We start from the raw sequence: 20,375 nt of genomic DNA, 5'->3' as shown, positions 1-20,375 counted from the left end.
CAGCATCTGTCATATGCTATGGCCTGGCAAGCATTGATGTGCACATGACTCTGGATTATGAAAGTAGTAGGTTAAATATATTTCTTAAATTAGTAAAGAAAAAAATTGAACAATTAAAATGTTTATTTCCTTTTCATTTTTTCAATATAAGAACAAAAACCAAACAATTAAGAGACACCATTACCCTCACATTGTTGTGTCACCTTCCCCGTTAGCAATGTTATGCACCCACCTCTCCTCGCTTGCTCCTACTCTCGTAATTTCATTAATTCCATGACGTCAGCTACCATATTGTTTGGGCACAAAATGGATACTCTTGCATCAGCAATAACTATCAAATTAATTAATGAAATTGCGATCCAAGGTTTCAAGATCCAATACGCTGCCGCTGCAGGTGTGCCTTTGCAGCACCGACACCAGCAATTCTCCATCACGTAGCCAGATTTCGCCACGTGTCACATCAGCGCCATTGCCGCTAAATAAAAATTATAAATTATAATACCGCGTCCTTGCTTTTCTGTTCCTCTGCAATCTCACCCACCCCTACTCCTACACTCGCAATCTCTACCCCCTATCAGAGATGTGTATAATATAAGAAAATATAAAAATGTGAATCATCCAGAAATTTTATCAAATAAATTGTTGAAAAAGTTTATAAAATATTTCTAATTAGTTATTTTAAAAGAGAAATTTTAAAATATTAATTTAAATTCATTTTTGTTCAATATTATTCATAAAATATGTAAAAGAATATAACAATCGTGTATAATACATACATGCAGAAAATATTCACCCGATCAGTAACTGACCAAAAAAATAATGTTCAATAATTCTTAGATGTAAATCTAATGACGAAAGAGAATTATTATTAAGTTGAGTTATTTTATTTTCCATCGTTAGATTTACATTTAAGAGTGATTGAGCATTATTTTCTTATTCAGTTAGCTGAACACCACTGTATAATCTTGGAAAATATGAAAAACTTTAACGAATTCCTTTCGAAAATATGAAGCAGTAAACTACCGACAGAGTTAAGTTCCCAGTCAACGAAGTACAAAAGTCAAATGCACAACCCTCTAATCACTCTAAATGCACGTCCTTGAAACACAAGCGTCACAGGAGATCCCAACCCCACCTCCTTCTTCCTCTTCTTCTTCTGCTCACTCCATCGCTGTGTATAAATACCAACACAAATCCTCCACTGCTCTCAAAAACCACGTACATTATTACCAGTGAGAGCACCAACAATGGAGGCCTTCTACTACCTCGTGTTCGGAGTACTGGCCGTGGTGGTCGCCGGCGCCGAGCTCAGCAAAAGCAACAAGGACCGAATCAACACCTCATCGGCTTTCAATTCCTTCAAGAACAATTACCTCGTCATTTACTCGCTCATGATGGGTAAGCCCTTCTAGATCGATCTTTCTCTCTCCATTCGTGTGTTTGCGATGTGTAAATGTGTATGGATTCGGTGAATTTGGATCTGATCTGATGGTGTTAGTGAGATTTGCGGCGTTGTGGAGTTGAATTGAGAGTAGATCTATGCTTCAATATGGTCTTTGATGGTTGTGATTGATTTTGTGTCTTGAGATTTTTGATAATGTGTGTGGTGGCATTGCTTTCGTTTTGGCGCTTAGAGCTGGAATAGTAGTTTGAAGCTGCTAGTTACTTAGTGGCTTGCTTTGTTAATCTAATTGGTGATTGGGAGGTTGGATCTGGATTGCAGAAGTTGTAGTGATTTGATCTATTCGAGTCGGTAGCTTTATCAGTTGTAGCAGTTGATTTCTTTAAACCTCAATAATGATTCTCTGTGTTGCCGTAATAGATATTACATCGTAGATTGATTGCATACGATACTAAGCTTTTTTACGAAACTTATTTCTTGTGGAGCACTTTACTAGTCATGTTTTGAATTTGAGCTTAGTTTTTTTGTTTATGATCCAAGTAAGCTTACTGACAAGTTATTGTCTGTGTGGCAATAGCTGGGGACTGGTTGCAGGGTCCTTATGTCTACTACCTTTACACTACATATGGATTTGGAAAGGGGGAGATTGGACAGCTTTTCATTGCTGGCTTTGGCTCCTCCATGTTGTTTGGAACGATTGTTGGATCTCTGGCAGACAAACAGTGAGACTTCCCTCTAAACTTTGTTATAGGGTTTCCATACTTCTTAGACATTGATAGCTTTCTTACTGACGATGTCTTCAATTTAGGGGTCGAAAGAGGGCATGCATCACTTATTGTATTACTTACATACTGAGCTGCATCACCAAACATTCTCCTCACTATAATGTCTTGATGTTGGGCCGTATTTTGGGAGGTATCGCCACATCACTTCTCTTTTCAGCGTTTGAGTCATGGCTTGTTGCTGAACACAACAAGGTAGGGGTTCATTGGATGGTCATTTTGCTAGTATGTTAGAAATGTCTATAAGTATCAGCTTGTAACATGTGATTAATATGGTCTTTTTGTCATTAGAGGATAATACTAATATGAAGGTTACTTGTAAACAAAAAACTTGCTTCAGGTGCAAACTCTGTTGTTCTATATTTCAGTTTGATAAATTAATATCAATAGGCCATGATTTTGATAGTGATGGCTCTATACGCTGAGTTGTTTAAGAGCTGTCCGGTTATTTGAATAGCCTGTGTTTTCCTTAGTTGCAGTTTAAACTGTAAAGTGTAAACTGTGTATGAATTAATTTCTTCTTGGAATGTTTCCCCTTCTTACCGATAATCATATATGTGATATTTTTGTTTTACTGTGCAGAGGGGTTTTGAACCACAATGGTTGTCAGTAACATTCTCAAAGGCAATATTTCTTGGTAATGGTGTTGTTGCTATCTTGGCTGGGTTGCTTGGAAATACACTTGTTGATACATTGGCTCTTGGGCCTGTTGCACCGTTCGATGCTGCTTCGTGCTTTCTTACAATTGGAATGTTCATCATTCTATTCACATGGTCTGAGAATTATGGTGATCCTTCAGAAAGCAAAGACTTGTTTACCCAATTCCGCGGTGCTGCTGTGGCTATTGCTTCTGGTAAAGTATTAACTATATCCTAAATACAGTACTACTTTTAGATAATAAACTGTATATGTGCAATGGTAGGCTGTGGTGATTGTCTACATGACACATGCTTTGTGGCTGGATTCATTTCATGGTTCTGTCTCATTAGTGAGCCAAAATGAACCATTTTTCCATGATAGTTCTGTGTTCTTAATATTTGCTTAGGATGATGCAGAATGTGGCAACAGTTACCATGTCTTGATGTTGGTATCTTTTATACTATAGTGCTTTTTCTTTTGTTTTTGTACAATACACATACACATATATTAATGTTTATAATTTTACACTGAGAAGGTACAATATGATTAACATATACAAAACTCCCACCCAAAATGAAAAGTAATGTGACTGAGCATTATTCTCTATTCCATTACTGGAGATCTATATATATGAACATGTATATGAGGAACTGTAAATTTCTAATGGGCCAAGATTAGCCATTTCTTGTTGTCATTTATTCAACATTATGTACTATTTTTTCCTTATCTTGAAGTCTTAGTCTTTTGGTTTATTTTGTCTTCCTTTGGTCTTTAAGTTATGCCTTTCCCCTCATTTAGTATTACTTTTTGTGTGGTTCAGATGAGAAAATTGCGTTACTGGGTGCGATACAGTCTCTGTTTGAAGGATCAATGTATACGTTTGTGTTCCTCTGGACTCCTGCTTTGAGCCCAAATGATGAAGACATTCCACATGGTTTTATCTTCTCAACATTCATGTTGTCTTCAATGCTTGGAAGTTCCCTTGCATCTCGGTTGATGGCTCGCCAATCACCTAGAGTAGAGAGCTATATGCAGATTGTCTTTGCCATTTCAGCTACCTCTCTCCTACTTCCCATTGTGACCAGCGTATGTCATGTTACACGGTTTCAGGGGATTGTTTTCTTAAATATTTTATGATCGTTTGCTGTTCTCTAACTTTGCTAGTTTCAAAACAGTTCTTGGTAACACCTGCCGGCACAAAAGGAGGGAGCATCTCGTTTGCAGGCTGTATCCAGCTTCTTGGATTCTGTGTCTTTGAGGCTTGTGTTGGACTATTCTGGCCATCAATTATGAAGATGAGGTCCCAATACATACCTGAGGAGGCCAGGAGCACCATCATGAACTTCTTCCGTATTCCACTTAATATTTTTGTCTGCATTGTGCTGTACAATGTATGTTTCTAGCTATACTCACAATACAGTTCCTTACCTTCAAATTGCATTGACCCCGTAGATGCAGATAGCATGTTATTAACGATTGTTTTGTTTGTCTTTGAAGGTTGATGCATTCCCCATGACTGTTATGTTCGGGATGTGCTCCATTTTCCTATTTGTCGCATGTTTCTTGCAGAGGCGCCTCATGGCAATTTCAGACAAGCCTAGTAAGTCCAATTTCCGCTTCTTTATCTTGCTATTCCAGTTGGCAATTTTCTTTAGGTCCATCTCCCAACACCTTATTACTTGGTGCTTATGGTTGGAATTATTTTTGTGTTTAACAGAGACAGAAGATTGGGTAGGAATGAAGGAAAGGGACACCGAGGCAGAGCCATTAAACCTTTGATGCAGTTGTTTTTGGATATCAATCATTTAGATAGTGAATTAGTAATTGGCAATTTTTTCGACAAAGGAATCTGCTCTTGTAATACCATTATTATTCTTTTACAGCATCTATAGTCTATAATTTTCCTCAATTAAGTTGAAGTGAAACTGTACGTATGATTAGTCAATTCAGTTTTGTATTAATCTCTACTTTCTACCTTAACAATCAAAACTTGGATTGGTGCTTTTAATGTAGAGTATCTGCTCGCAGCTCGAATGCGTTCTAAAGATAACAATTGAATTCTCCCAAATGAACAACATTCATTGCTAATTTATTTCCCTTGGATTTTTGGCACTGTGCTTCTTAGTGTTCATCTCTAATGATCGAGCCCTGCCCTCATTTTCACCACACTCATTCATCAGCAAAAGACTCGCATAAAATAAAAACACACTTTCGACGACAAATCAAGCGTGACAAATTCAAACATAAATAATAAAGGGGGTGCAACCCCCTTACAAAATTTTGTCGACAAATTTCTCTTATAAACTTCCTTCTTTAGGCATTCTTTTTCTATATCATATTATCAGTGAATAACAAGGTGATCAGAAAGACACCAAAATCTACTGGTGTAACTGAGCCAAGACCAATATTTGCAACGAAACCTTAAGACCCAACAGATCACCAGCTACAAATACAATTTCCACCTGACAAACATATTAACATATACAGCGAACTACCAAATTCTCATTACTATTTCATTTAGAGGAAAAGAAAACTAAAATGCCTTTTCATCTAACGTTAGTTGAAAGCAATGACAATGCATGTCGGATCAGATTTTCCATCTTGCCTCTCAAACTGGAAATAGTGTTCTGCAATGCATCTTGTGAATGTGTCTCATCCGGAGTGGATTTGTCATGTAGAACATTAAGCTGCACCTCCAGAAATCTTCCGAGACTTGCCTCAGCAATATTAACAAGGCTAAGCGATGCATTTGTGTGCATAAATTTCGTAACGACGAGTCCTGCTAGAAGCTGCTGATCTCCCTTCACAAGCTCTGAAATAAAACAGGGGAAGAGTACTCTTTGAAAGAGCAATAAGGATCTCTCATTTTCTCCCAATGCACTGTTTCCTTTCTGCCTCTGATTTTGTAACTGAGCTGCTTGACACTTGTGGGATAAGTTCCCAACCAAATAGCAGATATAAGAGAAAGTGTTACCATAGGAAGAACTAGAAATGATGGAGGACATGACACCAGAGAATAATACAAGCATTAAAAACTCGATGTCTCCACCAATCGTGTCAGAGATGCCTCCTTGCTTCAACTTGTCCTCAACAGCAGCCAAACACTGCAACTGTAGTGGTTTGAAAGGCAGTAATAGCACCAACTTCAAAGCCATGAAGCAATCTATTTCAAGAACGATCTGGCTCAAGCTCTTTGCACCTTCTTCATCAAGCAATATCCCACCAGATTTAATTAAGGACTGATCAATCAGTCTTAGGACAACTTTAAAATGGGAGAGCGTTATGAGTTTCTTGAAGATCACCAACCAACACACATGCAGTGGGTTAATGGAAATAGAACTCTCGTTTTCTTTCTCAGAAGGCCCTACTTCCTGGAAACTCTCCCATCCTTCGTCCCAGTTATCTTCAGTCCAGTCATTTCCAGCATCAGATACTTCTACAGAGGCTTCCTTATCGTCCCTCACCAAGAAAAATCCTTCCCATTCTCCCAACACAGCAAGCAGAGATTCAACATGGGAATAATTTTGAGCAACATCACACAACTTTAGGAAGCAAGAAACAGCTGTCTCCAGATTCAAGAGATCATCTGGGGTAATTTCCATGGTGGGTGAGATATTTGCCACAAGCTGAGATGATTTGAGGGCAACTAATGTACTTGTAAACCTGCTAGATTTATCATTATGATCTACCAAACCCTGATTGGCAGTTGTCTCACTTTTTTTATTTGTAAAGTGCACCTCATCCCATCCTTCCCACGGTATAACACTAGATTGTATCCCAGCAGAGAAACCCTTTATATTTTTCCCTGTCAGGTATTGCATCAGCTCTAAAGCAAACACTCGAATGGAACCGGGAAGCTGAGGGTTATCAGAGAACTCAGCCATTCTTTCCCAAATTATATTCCTGACCTTATCCAAATCCTCCAAATCTCCTTCTAATTTACTCAAAGAGGACAAAAGCTGGTATAAATTCTGGTATTCCTGGGATTCACTAATGACCACATCCTGTAAAATATGTTCCAAGATATTCAAGTAGAGATGGGGGAGTTCCTGGATTTCTCTGTCTCCCACCAACGTGAAACCAGTTGGACCCCGAATTACTGCTTCAGAAAATACTTCAGCCACAGGTCCAAATCCACAACCAGAAAAAATCATCGCTCTACAGAATAAATAAAGTTCAGAAGCAGATTCACCAATTAAACCATGATTGATAAAGCTGACAAGTGTGCCCCACCCCTGACTAGGGGAGACACTGTCCTCCATTACCAACCTCATGCAAACTTTTAGACAATGCAATAAGCAATCTAGATTGAGCTTGAGGTTTGGTCCAGCATCCTCATGGGATGCAATCTCCTTCATCTCATCAATCAATCTTATCCAAAAGTTCAAGAGAATTATAAGACATTCTTGCAATGCCGAGTTATCTGGAAGACCCCCATAAGAACCAAAAAGAGGTAGGATTATTGTGAAATACCGCTTCATCATGTTCAAAGAATCTACATGTGCCAAGAGTCTGATATACCTTCTGCAATATTCATAGCTCTGCTCAAGTTGACATACAAAACCTTGAAGGGTTTCAGTGCTTTTGATGATGGAAGCTGTTCCAGCTTTAGTCTCTAAAGCTGTCAGCAAACTCCATATATAATGTTTGTAGACATCCTGCCATGTTATGAGACCCTCTGGCAACGGATCAGAATATATGCTGGTAAAAGTCTGTATCATCTTTGACAAAGCTTCCAAGCTACTATCATAGACATGCATGTAGACTTCAGAGCTTAAGCACTTAAAGTTCAAACCACCTAATCCAGCAATATTTTTAAAGTTCAGGTTCACAATAAAGGCAACTCTTATGCACTCTTGCTCCACCAACCTGTAAAAACGAGATAATCCAAAACCAGAGACATGTGCTTGATCAGGATGTATTATTGGTAATTCTTTACCGGTTTCTTCCAGTCGCAAGTAGCAGTCAGAAAGGAGACCAAACAGGTAAGCAAGGCGCAACTTGTTGCATCCATCGACTGCAGGGTACACAGCAGAGGAGATCGCTTTGATGGTTTCAACAGCTTGGTCATCTATTTCTCCTCTAAATTCAGAAATTTCGGCTGTGATATCATCATTTGTCCATACCTCAGAGACAAGGACAGAACTTAGATATCGTAAAAAGACCTGCAAATAAACAGTTACACACTATTACCAAACATGCAAAAGATGTATTCGTCTATATGCAGGCCTTTACAAGATATGCCAACAGAAGCTGCCTACCTCTGCACGATTCAAGCCATAGCCATCAGCTAATTTCAGAATGTCCTTTAAAATGTGCTTTTTCTCTAACTTTACAGAATCGATCAGGGGAAGAAGAACACTCCCAATGTAATTAAAGTCTCGAGACAAAAAGCGTGTTGTGTCAACACCAGGAATTATTTTCTCTAATGCTCTACAGTGATCTGCAACGTGCTTTTGGTCTTCTAATTTCAGCTTCCATTCTCTCCAAAAGGTAGACTTTACCTTGTCAAATTTGTCAAATTCATCTGACATCAATAAATAACACAAGAAAAAATGGGTCAACACAAAATCAACAGTACAGCGCACTAGCTTCTACAATTACTCTTAAAAGAATGTATTATCAGCATAGCAAACTTTAAATAAGTATAATATCAAGAAGAAAAAATGAACTGTATATAGTACAGAAAATCACCAGTACTAGATTGTGTGTGCTTCTCTTTAAACTTCCTCAATAGCAGCTCCCTCCTTTGCATAGGACTTTCACACTCAATTGCAGAACTATATAATAAGCTATATGTCATCCCCATATTCATGATGCTAGATATTTCTTGGTAATCCTTCCTTGTTCTAAGCTGCTCTTCTATCACTTCAACCCCATTCAATGGATCCACCAGATTCAAGAGAAAGGAGCAGCTGGCTATATATTCATCTTCAGTAACAGGTGGTTCAATAATAGATTTTGCAAGAGAGGCAACCACATTGTCTGTAGGAGCTAAACCATGTCTTGCCAACCAGGAGAGAATGGTTACCAAAGCCTGTGTTCTTACACTGACATACTGCTTTCCAGGAATCACATTAGTATTTCGCTTCTTACAGTGTTCTGTTTTCCTACTTAGTTCGAGCAACCAAGGAAGCTGTATGGCAGCAAAAGACAAAACTTTCCCATTTTCTCTCAAAAGTGATTCCAAATTGGTACCATTATCAATAGGTGGGTTTTTAGTAACAGCAGAAAGTGAATTCTTAATGTTACTAATATGAACTTCTTGGTCATCACAACTAGCTCCCTCAACCATTTCCAAGCAACCTTTTAGCTTGATTATATCTTGTATACTGTGGGCTGAATCTGAAATGATCGAGGAGCCTTGAATTGAGAAATCTGGACATTTTGTCTCACTCAACATCATTAATGTTTCACACTGACCTTGCAAATCTAGATCTTTCCATGCATAGAGCAACTCACTAACTGATTCCTCATCACAATTACTTAAAGCAAAACCCAGAAGCTGCTTTCGAGAATTTATATCCATGTTTTCAAGCGCAGGACCCCTTGCTATTGCAGCAGATAAATCCCAAATATGACCATGTCCTTTCTTAGCCAAAACAAGACAGAGATCAAGTGCCAATTGCAGATCACCAGCAACTGCAGCTTCTCTGGCAATAGCTTCCTGAACAGAAGATATGTTGTCTGGAGAGCTCAATCCAAGTAGTTTGGCAATTTCAATGAGTTCATCAACATGTATATATGCACCAGTTTGACTTGTGATTGCCATTTTGATAATCTCCATTGGATCTTTTATTTGCCTGAATTGCATGGGTAAGAGAGTCACTCCTAGACTGGGAAGTCTAAATGTAAGTGCATCAATAATATCAGACTCTACTTTAACGTTTCCACTGCTTGGAAATATATTGAGGCATTCCTTAGCCTTCCAGATCTGAAAAAGAGTTGCAACAATAAAAAAAAATATAAAAAACACAGAGTAAGTATCAGACCCGACTCTATCATTTCATGCTTGCATATATCATATACAACCAGAAAATATAACCATCACACTTACTTCGGGACAAGAAAGGCTTGAAGCTGAGAAAAAATACTCCCTTGCAGCTTGAATGACAAGGTTCTCAGCCTTGTCTGATGCCAAAGCAACAGAACTTGTACCCTTTAAATAATTCCTGGCAAGAGAAAACTTCCCAGCTTTCAGCAGTCCTCTGCAAAATTCCATTAACATATACTCCAAGTCCAGAAAAGGAAATGCTTTTTCCCTAATGCATTGCATATCCCGCCACATGGTTGCCCAATCAGTATCTGAACGACTAGGCTGCCGACGTATAAACTTTGAAATTATAAGGCGAAGAATTTGCTTTACACCTTTTCCATCTGCATGAGACTCTAAGAAAAAGTTCACCGACTTTGGTACCTGAATAAAATCCCAGTCATTCATTAAATGCCAAGTCATCATCATTGGATATGGAATTCCAGTCTCAATTATATTCTCAGAACAATTAACCATGGATATAGTTCATGCCACAAATACAAAATCTGAGATTTTAGGATTTCCTCGTTAATAATATCAAGTGATTCATTCTTACTCTGTCAAGCAAGCATTCTAGTGCCTGCTCATGTCTGTCCATCTATTCTTTTAGTTGGGTGGGGGGGGTTTATAAAACTAAATTAGAAAAGCCTCCAACAAAGAAAGACTACAGACCTGATAAAATGCAAGGAGTCTCCCAACATCAATATGGCCTTCCGCCAGTTTCAATCTTCTCTCCAGACTCGCAAAAGATATTTCACTACCTGTTCAGTAAGAAATACAAACATTAACATATACATGAATATGGAAAACTATAATTCTTACAACAAAAGAAAAATTAAATTTCTTTGTGTAGCTTCTCTCATCATATTACACTACCTCACAATTTCCTTGTAAAGTAAAATTATATTATTTCATCTTAAATAGAATGATAAATGTAAAATCCTCAAAGGAAAAGATTCCACTGTAAAACTATGTCACCAATGAACATAGTACATATGATTTCTGTGACTTTTTCCAATTTGGCACCCAGGTCCTCAAAGGAGATCTATCATCCCCTTAAATAAAGACACAACTCGATATAATCTCATTGACCATTGACAGAAATTAGACTTCTAAGAAGCAAATTACCTTGCATTTGTGGAAGTTTTGACAATATAGCTGCCATTGTACTCCACTTATCTGTAGATGTGCACAGATAAATGCACTGTAGTGCACAATCTATAGCTTCAACCTCATCGTTGAATAGGCTGTTACTTTGGAAATCTTTGCACCCTTCCTCTATTACCAGCAAGCAAATGTCCAATTTGTTCTCATAAGCAGCTTCCTTCAGCCATCGAACCAGAAATGACTCGTCCTTATTACCATCTGCAGCATGATGGTCATCTGTCAACCAACCTTGAGAAACAGAGGTTGTATAATGAAACCTATCTCGCATAAATGGAACTGCCATATCATGTAATCTTGCAATCATATTCTCTTCTTTAACTCCTTTAAGCATCGTTTTAAATTTATCATAATCAGATAATTCTTCCCACATGACAAGACTCAAATTTACTTCACCACCGCTCTCATCAGAATAAATAAGTTTGTGCAGGTAAGAGACATCCTCATGGAACTGCTGCAACTCATAAACACCTTTGTGATGAGCGAACTCAAGCAAAGAGATACAATTGTCTAGCTGCCCACTAAGAGTGTCAACATCCCTAGCTCTCTTCTTGTACCACATTGAAAGTTCATTAATGGATGGCCAAACAGATCCTAGGCACTGCTTGACTATAGGTTCAGTCTGGATTTGGATGGTGACCTCATGATCCCTGGTTGTCTTGTTGATAAAACTTATCATTTTCTCACATTCAACCCAATCCACTTCCCTCATTGCTATATTTGTAGGAGGGGACCTCCCAGGAAGAAGTTGACCATATGTTTGCACAGGAATTGTTTCAGGGATAGAACCAAAAATCTCCAATACATAAGGAGCCAATGAATAAGGATGACGCTTGAACAGAAGGTTTAAAGCTCCGATTTTCCCACTCTCAGCAAGTGTTACGGCAGCTTCTTTTATAGGCATGACTCGAAATTTGCTATATTCCTGCACAGAAAACCTACACAAAACTAAGTCATTCAACCGTGGGAGTCAACAATAAAAACACATGTAAAGTGAGATCATCAACTAATAAAAGAGAGAAGAAAAGAGCTACAAAACAAAGAATAAAATTGAAAATATTAATATGTATGCACTACACCAAATTTATGCCAACGAGTGTGCAATTTCTACCGAGAAGTAATTTTAGGGTCTAGGTACATGATTATTTCTATAGGAGGATTGCACATACCTACACATAGTAAGATATCATCCAAAATGAACACTTTCAATATGTACAAAATATACCAATGCATCGTCATTTAAGTTACAGAAAAAATAAAAGGTTTTTTGGTCTGGCAGTGAAAATAAAGTTAGGAGAAAGCTAAAAGAAAATTTATGTGCATACACATCTCTGCAAACTCGGTAAAAAACATAAAAATATACAAAACTGAACATACTGGATCCAAAATGCATAATTTTTTCACGCAAGTATTCTTAGCTTCTGAAGAGTGTACCTGCCCATATTTATCCCGAGATATGTTTCCAACCTGTCACTGTATTGCAATAACTTAAGTCTAGCCATGCGGAAATCCCAAATTTGGCTACCTTCAGTATTTTCTGGTTCAGAAAACCTATACTGGTTAGTTATGTGCAGCCCATGTACAAGCAAAGCCCTCACAGAATCTTCTGTTGGTCCAACCTTTTCAACACATTCAGAAAGTACAAAATGTTTATCCTTAACCTTTGACAAGAATGTACTTATTTCATTTGCTCCTTGGTTGGAGTGTAACCATTGTGATTTTATAACTTCATCTTTGTCCAGCCCATGATGATCAGCAAATTCCAAGGCAGCTTGATACTTTTTATTTCTAAGTAAAATATTATACATTTCGACAACGGATCTCTCAGAAAATGATACGAGGCTCCAGTTCAACCTGGAAATGTCAATTTGGTCAAGGCTGTCCATAGTTATCCACTCCATCGTATGTGAATCTTTAGTTTCATCAGAACTAGATCTCTCATCAGAAGTCAAAGTTTCCAAAAGAAAGAGATTTCCTTGAAACAACCTTATTCTTTCTAAAACAGGCTTAGAATATACAGTTCCATTTTCCTCTACTTCTAACCCACTTAGAAGGTCAAGCATGGTCACAAGGCCACTCCGCTTTGCAAAAGTAAGGATGTGGTCGGACCACCATGTAAAGTCAACAATATCAATTAACTCTTTCCCTTCTCCACTTGACAAATTATTCGTCACTTGTGACTCGTATCTCTCTCTGCATGTAAAATTTGAAAGTGAAAAGCTTTCTTTATCCATCTTAAATACGTGCGACCTTCCTGTCAGATCTAAAGTAGCCACAAATTTGGCTTGTGGTGAGATTAGAACCTTTGGATATGCTAGCTGACTTCCAAGAGTTATTGGTTTGGAATAAAAACCATCAAACTGAATAGTAAACAACTGCTCCAGATCAATTATCCCACTTCTACGCCAAAGAGAAATAAAACAAGACCCTGGAAGAAGACTACAAGATTCATTAATGTTTATTTAATATAAGTAATACAGCTCATCAGTGAAAAGAAGGTAAACGAATAGTCACAGTCTTATCAGATACAAGTTTATACTCATTGGTAGAGATTTTAGTTTACTTCGATTTAAACAAAAAATTTGCACAGAAGTATAAGAAAAATTATAGCATGAACATGATGGTCTGTATAAATAAATATCTTCACACATAGCCCTTGGGAAAAGGTAGATGTAAAATACAAGTAGAAAATACCAGGGTTCCCACCTGATGTTAATGTGACACCAGCAAGCAAAGAAAGCTCTGGATGATAGTCAACGCACAAAACGATATGAGCGGACTGTCCCTTTACAGTTAGTCCATTATGTGAGGTCTGTACAGAATAGACAGAGGAACTTGGATCCTGACTAATCTCAATATGCTGGAGGGAACCATCAGATGTAATGATAATGAAGCTACACCTGGAAACATTTCAATAACCATAAGTGAAAAACTGTGTCAACCTTGATAAAAGAAGAACCTCAAACAACAAAATAAAGATCACATCAACAAGAAACTGAAGTTCATAACATGTTTTATGTATAATTCATGCAGGGTGGGCACAGTAAGAACACTCACAAACAAGATTTCTGTACATCAGAATCATCCAGCACAATCAAGCTTATCACTGGTAGAGATACTTTTAATTGCCTCCTGCTGATTCTCACTATCTCTGAACCATTTGCTTTGATAAAATATAATGTATCGGTATCATCAGACACACCAAGAACATCATGACTTTCTGACCAGGTTCCTGTTGTAAATGAAGCAGGGCTGCCGCCTGATGCGTAGAACACGGATTAGAAACAAAAATTAATAAAAAAATGTAACTGGTTTCAGATGCATCAAATAGCAATCATACTGTGTATCCACAAAAGTATGCCATCCTGAAACAGAGGCCTGTATGATGAGTCTATAATCTCACTAACTCTCCTTGACAAACTTGTCCAACCAGGCCGAGTTCTTAATTAAACATCTCTCTAACTCCAATTATATGTACACTGTTGACTATTCTAAATCATATCTTGTTGTAACACTGATAAACTGAATGCCATTGTATCACTGATAAAATTGTAACTTTTTCACCTTGGAGCATGATACAACATCATGACAAAAATTGATGATTCAGAATGTTATCAATAAAATTAGCACGTATATCTTACTTGTAAAAGTCCCACATGGCTCTGAGTAGTCATCCTCCTTCTTCAAAATTGTTATCTGATTTCCAGCAACCACAGCTACATGCTCACCTCTTGGAGAGATAAACAAGGATGTAAATCTTCTCATTTTTTTTGGTTGCTTGTATTCGTTCCATTTTTCTCTGAGTTGACTGATTCCTTCATGGATCAAAGGAAAGAAGCTCATAAGTAGGTAGGTGTTGGACAGCCAAGTAGACAAACCAATCACATTTACATGAGCATAAACATCAATATTATGTCTGACATGGTGCTAAAGTTTATTAACAAGAAACGTTACTTTGTCTTAGAGGACACTCTACTAGTACAACATGTCTAATCTACAAATTCCATCCTATATTGATTGTCTTCTTATTGAAAAGGATATACTCCGATGTATAAAAGGAAATGATCACGGAAAAGAAAAGGAAAAAAGTAGGCCTGAATATATCTCATCAACCATTGTAGTCATCACAACTTAAGTTTCCTTCTCTTTAGAATAGGCATTAACTGAAAAGGCCAACAGCAAGATCAAAATAAAAGTTGGTCGACTCGATTAGAATAGCAAGCAAAAAAAATTAGGATAGCCAATATAAACAGTGTGTCATATACCATATTAATCAAGAAAGCCAACAAAGAATTAAAAATAAAGGGGGAGTGCAAGTACCTCGAAAGGAGAGTAGTGATCGAATGTTCCCTGTACCACCATCATTTGCCTGAACTCCAAACATGCACACATAAAGAAAAATGATCAAAAATCGAACAACGAAGCAACACAAGATTGACTAGCTCGAAACTCAAGAAAATCGTAGAATTCAGAACCTGTTGAGGAGGATAATTGGGAGAACACGGTCTAGTAATGTGCCGTTTCGTCTCAAAAAACACTTTGTCTATCCTTTTATCCATTTCTAAATCTTTCGGTATCCTTTCCACACCTCCAAGATCTCAACACTATCGTCCTACACACTCAACAAACCCTGCGAAAACCACAAGCATTGCCCTCATTATAACATCCAAACAGACCTAATCCTCCAACACATTAAACTACTCGCAATTCTGCTCGTTTTCTCATTCCGCAATTTCAATTACTCACTCAAGCATCTCCACAAACAGACCTTCTACTCATAGAACCGAACGAAACGAAACAAATAGTAAGAGTTATACTGTATAATTCACCACAAAAACCCTAGCTCACTTACCTTCAAACTCCAACACTAAACTCATAGGAACACTGGTAATGATTCGCAACCTGCATCACACAGAGATGAATAGGTACTCAAATTTCTCAAGCGAAACGATCCAACAAGATCAGTCAGCTTAAAATTTGCACATAAATTTTGACGATTTGTGAATTTGAGCATGTGAACTATAAAGGTGGAGTAGATCAGTACTTAGAATTTGGTGGCGTTGGATTTTCCGGCGACTGATCGGCGGTGGTGTCTGAGAGCTCGACGACGATGACGACGACACTCGTTTTGGTTCTTACTGATCTTTGCTGTTCTTCGGTTTTGATATTTGTTTGTTTTGTATTGATTTAGTGGGCTTTGTAAATTGGGCTTCTTTTGGTCTCTGCCTAGTTTTAGGCCTCTGACTTGCTGGGTCTCGCTTTTGGGAAGTATTTTAAGGACGAAAAGCCGAAAAGATGGGATATGAGATGAGGGCCCTAAAAATTAAAATTAAAAGTTTAATACTATCACCTAACTACGATATTGGAACCACTGACCTTGTTTAAAATTCTAAAAAAAAAATCTTATTCAAAACTATGAAATCTATCCAAAATTGTGGGTATAACACACGATTTTTTGCCAAAATTTCATGTTCTTATTTTCTCACCAAAATTTTTCCACCCTCAAATAATGATTTTTAATCACTTCTCATACTAATAGAACTCAAAAATTACTATGTAAATTTTTCTTACCATTTTTTTAAGTCATAAGATAATAAAATTCTTTTAAAAAAAATTCATTCGAGGTTACAGTGGAAGTAAGTTGGAACTTGGAACACGCTATAAAATTCATGCTCTACTAATAGTGAGTTTATGGTACAAGAAAATTTCAAAAAAAAATAGTGCTAACAAGGTTTAACATGTTTCAAGCATGTCATTTCATTTCACAAGTGCTTTGAGGACACATCCCAACGTGTCAAACCATGCAAAAGCTCATTCTTGTTCAAATTCTCATGTGTCTTGATCTCACAATTAGTAAAGTATGATCTTTAAAACTCTTCTCCACAAAATATGACCTTATTTATAATTTGAAATTTGTTATATTTTCTTCTTCTTCCCCTCAAAACAAAAACAACCGATCACCACCCTTGATTGACGACCAATGGTTGTGGCCGCTGCTGGTCACCACATATCGCGATCATTCTCAAGTTCTTGTGTAACTTAAAGTCCAGCCAGCATGAGAGCTGAATAATGCTAAAAGGACCATATTGCTCGTACCATATTCACCATGTTTTTGTTTTTTTTTTTTTTTTAAGAATAAGAAACTTTTATTGGAAATAATTAATATTACATAACACGGGAATGACCGGTGGTGGACATGAACTCCCCACAAACCACCACCGCAACTCTATTCCTTCAAGCTCACCTCGCCGAAGATGCTCAATCCTAGCAACAAGCCATCCCTGTGCCCTGCCAGCATTAGAGATCGTCAACTTGAGAGCTCGAAACCCCCACTGCAGGCTCCGCCTAGCAACCCAGAACAGAGAAGAGCACCATACGATCCATGACATGCCGCCGCCATGATCTACCCTCTGGCCATCTACTCCATGTCTGCGCCGCCGCCGAACGCCCATCAACCATCATCCACACCAGCACCATCGTCTGAGAAAAGCGAAGAATTATACCCAGCCCAGATCGATGAAACGAAGACAAAGATAGGAGCCCTAAGACCCCAAGAACCCGTCCGGCAACACCCACCATCGTTGCCGGACAGGTTGCAAACTCCCCGGTGCTTTCTCCAAAGTTTAGGTTTTTCTCCTGATATTCACCATGTATTAAAAGTTAAAACTCCATAACTTATTACATCCAAATTATACAACAGATATTCACGCATATGAATATATAGTTAGATTTCAGAACATAATCGGATCGAGAAATTATTCTGCTACGATATGACCGATCAAGCTCTTGCAAAGTCAACTAGCCACTAGCTCGATCATGTACATCAGTATCGAGTATCGACAAAGTCAAGAGAACTGGTATGTAATGCATGCACACAGTTCATGGCTCCAGAATGTCTCATAGTCTATGTATAGTCTATACGTACGTACATAATCTCGATCACTCAGTTAATAGATTCTAATCAAATAGCATATTCGATCTTCATCAACACATAACACTACTGGATCAAATTAATGGATTAAAATGCATGGGGGCATGGAATATAACTTTTGTGGATGAAAACTATACAAATTGCTTGCACGCAATCAAGAATCAACGGAAAAATAACTAGGGTGGAGAAAATTACCGACTCTCAAACCAGCGGAGGAGAGAAAGCATATATAACTCTTCTGGAGAGAGAGAGAGATAGAGAGAGAGAGAGAGAGAGACTGAGAGAGGTTGTCCTTGTTTATGATCATACTTAATTACAAGGACAACTTTTATTTCCATTATAAAATATGATGAGAACTCTACTACTTAAGCGACGAAGATTATGACTACTGGAATTACATTCCACCATCGATTAAGAACAAATCCATTAAGGACCGAATCTAGAACTACTAGCTTCATACAGTGACCAGGCGGCTGCTGGTTTTAACTATATAATCCCTAAAAAAAAAACTATTAATCCCTACCACTATACTTGATTAATCAACATTAGTGGTGTAATAAATTACTAATATATGCTTCAAATGCATCAGATCGAAGGACCTTAATTAGTTATATATATATATATATATATATAGACACACACGCGCTAATGTACTAATTTCATATTTTGTACTTTATAGACCATATATATAGCTCTCTACTTTAATTTGATCGATCGACCATGCATGGATTTTTCACATATTCAATTCCTCAATTATGGCTTTTCATACTATTGATAGAATTTCTGCTAATTGTCTATTGAAAGTTAAGAAGGAAAGAGAATGACCTCCAGTTAACTTGAACTTCCTTCTAAAGAAAAAGATTATTCCTTTTCATTTTTATATATGATTGTAAATTACATAGAGCTAGCTTTATGCATGTTACCAAATAATTAATCCTATCCTTAAAACTTTATGTCTTTTCTGATACCATGGTGCCGTTTTCTGTTCAGAGCAATGCACAAATGGGGTGGAAACATACACATGTGACAAAAGCCAAGCTTTTGTAATTTAGTTATTTGGCCAATTCTATAATATTCAGATATGATTTTTTTTCAATCACCAAAACCAAAAGGAATTTTATTAGTTAGATGGAAGCGACATTACTCCAGTTAGTGATATAATATATAATGGGGAATTATATAGAGAAAATTTCAAGAACAGTACATGAAGTATCGCCCTTTTTCTAACCTTTCGTGAATCAAGTTTTGTTAAAATCAAAACGGTCATGTACTTTTAAATCTCGACCCAATTTCAGAGCATGCTGTCAACAATATCGTTAACTTTAGGTAATTATTCATTTGTTGAAGGGTAATATGGTATTTTTACAGTTTCCTCTCTCTCTCTCTCTCTCTCTGTCTCTCTCTCTCTCGACACTCTGACTCTGGCTCTCTTTCTCTTTCTCCCACAGACCCATCTCTCTCCCCTTTGCTGGCTCCCAAGAGACATTATCTCTCATCTTTTCTTATAATTTCAACCCCAAAGTCATAGTTGGATCATCTCACAGTCTCAGTTTTTTTTTCGTTTGTATGAAATCTGAGAGTTGACAATGAAAGTGGGGATGAGGATATCGGCGAGTCATCAGCCGTGCTGCGGTCGGCGAGTGGTGGCGAGGAAGAAGAGGGCCGCCGGAGATGGATTCGTCACGGGGGCGGGTTTGGAGTCAGAGAAGGATCAGGTTCGTGCGGCGACGATGCTGAGCTTGGGCAGCGACGATAGGGTTGATTAGACAGGGGATGAGGTGGAGGCGGCCGCCACGGAGACTTTGTCTAGACACTATTGGGTGAGTTTGGTTGAAATTTCTATGGTTTTAGAGTTCAATGAGTTTTGTTGTTGACTGAATTGGGTTGTATGAGCATGATTTTAGGGGTTTGGTTCAGCTTCTAGTTGCTAATTGTATGGAAATTGGGGTTTGATTAGGGATTGTAGATGATCAGGGGAGCGAATTGTAGTGTTAATTGAGTTTGACTATTGTTGTTAGAGAGTTGACTGATCTGACTTTGCTCAATGCTACCACAGACCCAATCCCTTCTCTTCCTCCATGCCGCAACCACAGACTTGGAAAGTGTGGTGGTCGACTGCGGTCGGTAAGAGAAAGGCTGGATTTTGGATTGAAGGAGAGCGGGAAAGTGGGGTGTGACTGATTTTCCCCTACAAATATGACAGAAATCACACTTATTAATGGAACCCGTAACGGCATGTACCTAAATTGGGTAGAAATTTGAACTTGATGTACTGTTTTGATTTTAACAAAACTTGATTTACGAAAGGTTAGAATGGAGCATACTTCATGTATTTTTCTTGAAATTTTTCCTATATATATATAATTAATGTGACTTCCGTGTCTAACTTTTACACAGAAGTATAACCACATACAAAGAGTTCAC

At 37.8% G+C, this 20,375-nt stretch overlaps 2 protein-coding genes across 2 annotated transcripts; one reads left to right on the top strand and one right to left on the bottom strand.

Moving 5' to 3' along the window:
* The first annotated feature begins 1,165 nt into the window (after positions 1-1,165).
* LOC112184037 (molybdate-anion transporter) lies at positions 1,166-4,876 on the top strand. The gene is made up of 8 exons (XM_024322338.2): positions 1,166-1,398; positions 1,980-2,124; positions 2,211-2,379; positions 2,767-3,037; positions 3,644-3,909; positions 3,999-4,214; positions 4,321-4,423; positions 4,541-4,876. The coding sequence occupies exons 1-8, from the start codon at positions 1,248-1,250 to the stop codon at positions 4,600-4,602; spliced, it is 1,383 nt and encodes a 460-aa protein (XP_024178106.1). The 5' UTR covers positions 1,166-1,247; the 3' UTR covers positions 4,603-4,876.
* Positions 4,877-5,120: 244 nt separating this feature from the next.
* On the bottom strand, positions 5,121-16,179 carry LOC112184029 (MAG2-interacting protein 2). The gene is made up of 14 exons (XM_024322329.2): positions 16,065-16,179; positions 15,873-15,922; positions 15,496-15,650; positions 15,341-15,389; positions 14,662-14,835; positions 14,078-14,279; positions 13,727-13,920; positions 12,455-13,448; positions 10,985-11,958; positions 10,529-10,617; positions 9,881-10,240; positions 8,518-9,757; positions 8,085-8,350; positions 5,121-7,988 (listed from the first exon to the last, which is right to left on the bottom strand). Exons 3-14 carry the CDS (start codon positions 15,577-15,579, stop codon positions 5,370-5,372), a joined length of 7,245 nt encoding a protein of 2,414 aa, XP_024178097.1. The 5' UTR covers positions 15,580-15,650; positions 15,873-15,922; positions 16,065-16,179; the 3' UTR covers positions 5,121-5,369.
* Between the last annotated feature and the right edge of the window lie 4,196 nt (positions 16,180-20,375).

Source organism: Rosa chinensis, chromosome 1 (assembly GCF_002994745.2).
Source record: "Rosa chinensis cultivar Old Blush chromosome 1, RchiOBHm-V2, whole genome shotgun sequence".
Taxonomy (NCBI): domain Eukaryota; kingdom Viridiplantae; phylum Streptophyta; class Magnoliopsida; order Rosales; family Rosaceae; genus Rosa; species Rosa chinensis.
The sequence above is the reverse complement of the archived record's forward strand: the minus strand, read 5'-3'. Positions and strand labels throughout refer to the sequence as shown.

Bases quoted from the DNA above. Each gene is read 5' to 3' on its own strand.
- LOC112184037 (XM_024322338.2), top strand. From the start codon at position 1,248: ATGGAGGCCTTCTACTACCTCGTGTTCGGAGTACTGGCCGTGGTGGTC. The intron at 3,038-3,643 runs GTAAAGTATTAA...TGTGTGGTTCAG, and splicing joins TGCTGTGGCTATTGCTTCTG to ATGAGAAAATTGCGTTACTG. The intron at 4,424-4,540 runs GTAAGTCCAATT...TGTGTTTAACAG, and splicing joins GGCAATTTCAGACAAGCCTA to AGACAGAAGATTGGGTAGGA.
- LOC112184029 (XM_024322329.2), bottom strand. From the start codon at position 15,579: ATGGATAAAAGGATAGACAAAGTGTTTTTTGAGACGAAACGGCACATT. The intron at 13,449-13,726 runs GTGGGAACCCTG...GTCTTCTTCCAG, and splicing joins TGGTGTCACATTAACATCAG to GGTCTTGTTTTATTTCTCTT. The intron at 10,241-10,528 runs GTCTGTAGTCTT...GATTTTATTCAG, and splicing joins GACTCCTTGCATTTTATCAG to GTACCAAAGTCGGTGAACTT.